Genomic DNA, 7145 nt, shown 5'->3' with positions numbered 1-7145 from the left:
CTGTCACATTCAGTGGGGAAAATTTCAGCTGTGAGGCCCTAAATTTTGCCTTTGTCCTAATAATCCACTTCCTTGTTTGTTTCTACTCCCCACAGGCTGGTCTTGCTTTAGTTTACAAATCTACTTCTGTGGGAATAACTTCTATATAGATCTGGACTGGCCTGAGCAACTTGCCAGGTGCTACACCACCTTCCCAAGGCCTTGAAAAATTTTTGTTTCTATATCTGCCAGACTTCTTCAGTGATCACCCACTTTTTATGGAAACAGGCATGATGCCAGAATGAATTTTCATATGTATGAGAATTTTCACAGTAAACGAGGATGTTTATAATACATTTTCCTTGTATTAAAAAGCTCTAATCCAGGGACCCAAATGTTGTTCTAGGAAGGGTTAGGTGAAACTGCTTGTGGGTATAGAGAACGCTCTCACTTTCTCAGGTGACTGGGGCCTGCAATCATCTTTTTTTAGCAGTGCTCTGAGGTGTCAGGGGAGGACGCCAAAAGAAGTTTTCTGTGTGTGTATGTTGGTCATTGGTTTCAGCATAGGCTTCAGGGTCTGTGGTAATGGCAAGCAAGCAGTTTGTCTTAGAAGGTGAATGAAATGTCCAGAGCTGGTTTGCCTCAATGCCCCCTTGAACAGGGTCCCCAGAAGCAAGGAGAGCCAGGCTTCCAGAAAGGAACATCTGGTTTCCCAAACTAATACAGAAGACCCGTTAAAGGTGGTCATAGAAAATTATTCCGCATTCAGAATTAGGTCATGAAGCCTCACGCAAAGGGCTGTAAACCCTATGTTTGGAACCAGAGTTGTTCCCAGATAGCCAGAATGCACAGATTCATTGCGAAAGCTGTTTCAAGTCCTAGAGCCCTAATTATTAATAGATAAATGAGAAGGAGCGGAGTTCTACCGATTCACCAAGGATGTTTCCCCAGTACCTCCCAAATCCGGCCTTGGGTAGAGAGCAGACGCAGACAGCACTGGGTGCATGCGCCAGGGGGAGCCCCGCGGACCGCACGGAACTGGGGTTCTCACAGCTTCCACACCTTTATTGAGCCTAGGGCAACTGCCCGGGACTCAGGGCCGTTCATAGCCGGTGGGCAGAGGGTTGACGTGAGGATTGTGGAAAAGAGTGTGGTTGCCGTCCCCCCAAGAGTAGGGCTGTGGAGAGAGGAAAGTAGAGCAAGTTGTCAGCCTGCGGGTTCCTTGTACCACCGCCCGCTCCTGCCCGGGTGCCAAGGCCCCCGGCCGCTGTACCTTCGTGCGGATACGGAGGTGGTGGTAGGGGATGAATCTGGGTCGCTCCTGGTGCTTGGCGTGGAGCCAGGAGTTGAGGGTGCAGAGGGCCACGCTCGGGAGAGCCAACACGAAGGTCAGAAAGCGCCAGGTGCCGGCTGCAACAGAGAAAGGCAAGAATGAGAGAAGCTGGGAGTGCCTCAGAAGGACTGGGGAGGGGGGAGTTAGTCAATGGGGCGTGCCGCCAGGATCCTGGAAAGCCTTAGAGGCAGGAAGGGTACAGGTGGGCAAAGTCAAGAAGCCACAAGGTTAGGAGCCGGGCCCACTCACCTCCTGCCCCTCCGTGGTCTCCCTTGGCAGCACTCGCCAAACCCCTACTGAAGGACCTCAGAGGCAGAGCCATTGCAGTGAGAGAAGCTAGGAAAACAGCCTGTCCTTTCACTCTCCTTCACTGAGTCCGAGGTCCTCCTCCCTTCTTTTTGGACCAATCACCTGTTCAGTCTACAAATGAGTGGCTATTTTTAGGGGGTTTCTATATTTAAAGTGAGGCCTGACTGGCATGAGGTCCTTCTCTCTAGACAGCTGTTGTACCATGCCTCTTATTTTGGTAAGGGGACATTTAAAACAATATGCCATTCTTTTTTTAGGTGCTAGGAGCTATTTTGTTCAATACTCTCTTCCCAGTGGCTGGTACACAATAGACCTTGAATAAATATTTGTAGAATGAATTAAGTGTCCTTTTGAATCTCAGCTTTTTTCATCTGCAAAATATATAAAAACTTGTATTTTGAATTATGTTTATGAAGTTTAAATAAAGTAATGTAAAAATATGCCAACTTAGAGTCTGGCACATAACAGTAGCTCAGTATATGTATTAGTCAGTTCTTTGCAAAGAATCAAAGTCACGCTAACTAGTTTTTAAAAGATAGGCAATTGAGAATCTTAGGGAGCTCACAATATCTCTGGTGTGGTCAGAGAGGCCTACAAGCCACAAAGCCAGACACAGATGGGGCAGCAGCAGTTACACAGCACCACAGTTTATACCACTGGACACTTGATGCCAAACGCTTCATTAACACTGCTGTGGAAAGCCAGTTTATTTCACCCTCACCTCCCTTGAAAATGGATTCTTCAGGAAGCTTGCATCCTTGATTTTGCTCTCTTCTGAATCAGAATTAGGTGGGTCCCAATTGGCAACACCTAGGTCATTGCCTGTGTTCTAATTTTGAGAAAGGCTGGGCAGTTGAGTTCTGGCCTCTGTCTTAGGGAGGCAGGAATTGTATCTTGGAGAAAATCTTCAGATATAGGAAGAGTACTCAAAAGATGCTGGGCAGCCACAAATTTGACAGCTGTCTACTGCTAAGCATGTTATTTCAATCTGAAAAATCTGACTACTTGGAAGAAAAGAATCCCTAGGCAGGCCTGTATGAACTTCATATCTAAGCAGGTAACTTGAAAGCTGCAAGACAGAGCAGGGTTAATGTTTGCCTCTGTCTCTGCTCTGTCCTCATAGAACATGACATGAAGTAGATGTTCTAAAAATATGTATTTACTGAATGCTTGAACCACATTACTTTGGTTAACCATATAGAGATGCCTTTTTAGGACTGCAGTCCAACAGGATGCCTCCAGCTTTGATCAAGAGCCGATGTATCTGATATGAAATATATAAAAGAAAAATGAATTTTATGTACCTAATCTAAACATATAGAAGAAAAATCAGAAAGGTACATTTTCAAAGTAAGTTTAAACTGAATTTAGCTTTTATTTAACTTTCTTAGGCTTGCTTTTTTTTTTTTTGGTAACCTGTGTAACAGTCAAATGTTATACAGTGTTGCTAAATTACTCCTGAGTCCTCACTGAGCTGTAATAGAATTCTTTCTACAATTGCTTTTTCCCATTTGGACTTTGGAATTGCTCTGAGAAGATGGGGCCTAATTTCAGTTAAAGTTACTTGGCATCTCCCACAGCATTTCTCTAAACTTTTACCAGTAAATTTCCAATTTCTGTTCCCTTGTACTGTGACACATGTTTTATTGAAACTTTTGTGTCTTCTTTTTTGGATATGACAGCTATAAATGTCTTTAATAAACATGTATGGTTTTAATGAATTAAACTGGGCACTAAGAGTGAAGGGATCTAGTATTTATTAAAATGAATTTGGTCAAATAAATGATACATTGAAATATATTTCAACTTATAGTTTGATGTTGATCATGGTATTTTGGGGTGATCATTTCTACAGTATTTCTTTAATCCTCAGATACAAAAAGAAAGAATGGCAAATCATAAGTAACGTGTCCAAGTGTGGTAGCAAGGAGGCCTGAGCTAACCACTTCCTAGGACGGTTGAGAGTTATTCACTTCCCCTTACAGCCCCCAAACCAATCAAAATACGCTTTCCTTATATAGAAAGAACATGCAAGTCTGTAACTATGAAGAAGTATAAGACGTGTATAAAAGGGAAAGCTCCACTGTGATCAGGGCTCAGCCTTTGGATGTGAATCCACTGAGCCGGTACCGGCACCAATAAACACTACTTCCTGCTTATCGCCTCGGTGTCCCGTCGCTCTGTCCGAGTATCCTGAAACACAAGAGCTGGAGCTTGTGTTAAGTTGGTTTTTAAAGTACTTATAGCTTTTTCACCTTCTGGAGTCCATTCGATCAGGTCAGGTTGATCCAATGTGAACAGAGCATATAGAAGTTGAGCAGTAAGTGAAAAATTTGGTACACAATTTCTGCAATAACCTGTTAGTCCTAAAAATCCTCTTGTTTCTTTGTTTTTGGAAGCGAGAAAGCTAAAATTCCTGATTTGTTCAGGATTAATTAACAGTCCATCCTTTGATATTAAATGCACAAGATATTTTACCTTATGTAGGCAAAATTAGTTTGTCTTTAGAGACCTTATGCCCCCTTGAAACCAATTGTTGCAATAAGTAAACAGTATCTTCTTGAGAGTCCAGCAGTTTCAGAACGTAGAAGCAGAGCATCTACCTATTAAATCAATGTAGAATTTCTTGGAAATTTAAGGTCATCTAAGTCCATATCTAATATTTGAGAAAAGTAAGTGGGACTTTCAGTATATATCTCTGGAGCGTAGCAGTCCACATGTTCTTCTCAGATGAAGGCAAAAAGATATTAACTGTCTTTGTCTACTGGAATGCCGAAAGATGCACTACATAGGTCTACCAATGAGAAATAATTCCTATTTATCGGGATGGTAGAAAGTAATGTATGTAGATTAGGGACCAGAGGATGTTGAGGAACTACAATATTACTTACGACTTTTAAATCTAGTACAAATCTCCAGCCTTTCCCCTTTAGCTATTTTTACAGGAAGGATAGACATATTGCAAGGACTAGTGCAAGGAATTGTTAATCCTTTCTTAAAGTAGTCCTGGATAGTGGGTCTAATACCAGCTAATGCTTCTGGTCTTATTGAGTATTGCTGTATGTTGGGCAAAGGTTTGGTCACATTAATAGTTACCTTGATAGAGATGTGGCATCATGCGTTTCTATGAAGTCTTGGCCTAGTAAGTGTACCAGAGTACTTTTAATTATGAGAAACACATATTTTCCTCTAAGATTTCCTAATTGGAAAGTAATCAGCTCTAATTTAAAGACATTGGCAAATTCGATATCCTTACCATTTGTACTATATTTTTACCCCAAGGGGAAGGGCAATGAAGGAGTGTAGAATCAAGGACAGATAGTGTGGCTCTGGTGTCAATGAGAGCCATAATAATTTCCCTTTTTATCATTATTTCTATCTCTCCCAAGGTATTAGTAAGGAGAAATGCCCTCTTCATTCCTCAGAGCAGAACCAAGCTTGTTTTCTTTCCTCTCTCAAGATCCCATTTTAGCTTTTGACAGTTCTTGAGGTGGTCAGGTTTCTTACAATAAAAACAGAGTCTTGTTTTCTGTGGGAATAGGCTTTCTTATTGGTCTCATTTGATTACTTGTTATAGTTTTGTAATTTTGTTGCAGCTTTATCTTTTTCCTTCTTCTGAATGGTTTTAGATAACTGATAGGCTAAATCTACTAATCCATTAGTATGTATTGTGGCCCAGTCTAAGTTGTATCATTTTACTCAAGTGACAAGTTCTTTATCCATTTAAAAATGTTGAATTGATTAAAGAGTGATTTTGGTGACTCTGGAAGCTAGTGGGTACCATTCCCAAATATTGTTTATAGGTTTTTTTGAACATCTCAAAGAAATCAAATACAGTTTAATGTAGGGAGGAGGCAAGAGAATTAAAATCTTAATCAAGCCACATTCAGAGACTTCAATGTGCTGATCAGCCCTGCAGCCACTCTAGGAAGACACCTTCAGAACAAAAGAAAATTTCTACAGAGATTGCTAACAGCCCATTCTCCACACCTGTAAAGGGGAAACAGAAACCAAGAGTCATTCCCTATGGCTAAAACCATGAGGGAACCTAAGTATTAAAGGCTGGGAACTGCCATCAGGCCTTTCACTCTACATCTTCTTACCTTTTCACTCTACATACCCTCCCCCTTCCTCACTGTATGTCCATATTAAAGGAAATGGGTTAACAAAGTCTTTTAAACAATAACTCACAGGAACTAAAATATGATATAAAAACTGAATTCTCTGAACATTCAGCCCCCTCTCTACTCATTATCTTTCCAATCCTCTTTTGGTCTCTCTCAGTTTCTTTACTCTGTTTCTCACTGTCTCTCTCACTGTCTGTCTCACATTCTGCCTCTGAGAGGAGACCACGCTCTGTCTATGGAGTGTTACCCACTTCCTAATAAACTTTCCTTTTGACTCTAACTTTGGCGTGTGTGTTGAATTCTTTCTTCACTCTTCACCAAAGGACCCTCTTCTCTAGGTACAGGGCTTGGTGCCCCCGTCACTTGGGGAACTTTGCCCTGTCCTGCATCAGTTTTACCTGGCCACTTTTTGCACTGTTGAATCTTAGCCCAATCAACAGTTTTAGGATATAGTTCAGAGATGACATTATGTAAGTGGTTAGCAATTTCAAGGCTTTTGTCTCAGTAAGCTTTGGTATGCTTTGCAAAATCCTTGAAAGGGTTTTTCCAATGTACCTGAGCTAACCATTCTGTTGCTTTGCTGTCAGAGACCAGCATATAAATTAATCGGTATAAATCAGAATATCCTGGTTCATTAGGCTTAATTGTTAAATCTAATTCTTTTGCAAATCCAATAGGATCTTGAAGGGGATCTGGGAGATCGCTAGTTAAATTTTTTAGTTTTGTTCTTGTTCAAGGGACGGAAGTACAGGTTCTCCTTTTCCTGTGGCTGGCTTTTCTTTGAAAGGTGCTATTATAATTTCCTCCTCAATAGGTCTCTTACGTTCTACAATTTTTTTAGATGACTCTTCTAATTCGGGTACTGTTTGAAGGTGAAGAGGAAGACGAGGTAAAGAGGGAAGAACAGAAAAGGGAGTTCCAAAAGAAAAGGATAATGGGGAGCAGGGAGTGAGAAGGAGAAAGAGTTTGATGGTTGTTGGCTTCGGAAGACAGTCTCTAATACTTTTTTATTTACTTCCTGTATTGAGGCTAATTTTTTCTTTCGAAGTTCAAGAGACCAATTAAAATATGCTTCTCATTCATTCTGCCTAATTTTATAGCTGGCTTTTTCTTGTTGATCACACAGATATACTAACTTAGGTACCTCATATGTTCCCATTTTGGCCAGGGTAAACTTAGATAAGTTTTGGTTAATTTGCTCCATTTAAATAAATACTTGCAAGTAGAAGCTCCCTACATTTTGTACATGAGCCCTGCCAGAGTTTCAGTGAAAGGCTGCCCTTCTTGGGTTTGTTGGCTTTTGAAGTTTGATTTCCCATATTGCTCTTTAGTCTCTTTGTTAAGGTCTGTGCAGTTGGAACAATTTCTAAGGATCTTTATGTAGTGGGTCAGAGTGC

The 7145-nt window shown here is 41.0% G+C and overlaps 1 protein-coding gene across 2 annotated transcripts; it reads right to left on the bottom strand.

Annotated features, from left to right (window-relative positions):
• Positions 1–492: 492 nt before the first annotated feature.
• COX6A2 (cytochrome c oxidase subunit 6A2) lies at positions 493–1634 on the bottom strand. Of its 2 annotated transcripts, XM_039885597.1 has the most exons (4): positions 1562–1634; positions 1253–1389; positions 1042–1156; positions 493–556 (listed from the first exon to the last, which is right to left on the bottom strand). In XM_039885597.1, exons 1-3 carry the CDS (start codon positions 1632–1634, stop codon positions 1073–1075), a joined length of 294 nt encoding a protein of 97 aa, XP_039741531.1. In that variant the 3' UTR covers positions 493–556; positions 1042–1072. The 2 variants fall into 2 exon arrangements, with proteins under 2 accessions (XP_039741531.1, XP_039741530.1); XM_039885596.1 differs by lacking the exon at positions 493–556 and having other exon boundaries at positions 943–1156.
• Positions 1635–7145: the final 5511 nt, after the last annotated feature.

Source organism: Pteropus medius, unplaced genomic scaffold (genome assembly GCF_902729225.1).
Source record: "Pteropus medius unplaced genomic scaffold, Ma_sr-lr_union100, whole genome shotgun sequence".
In the NCBI taxonomy this organism is placed as follows: domain Eukaryota; kingdom Metazoa; phylum Chordata; class Mammalia; order Chiroptera; family Pteropodidae; genus Pteropus; species Pteropus medius.
Note: the sequence above shows the minus strand (reverse complement) of the source record. Positions and strands in the feature narration are given on the sequence as shown.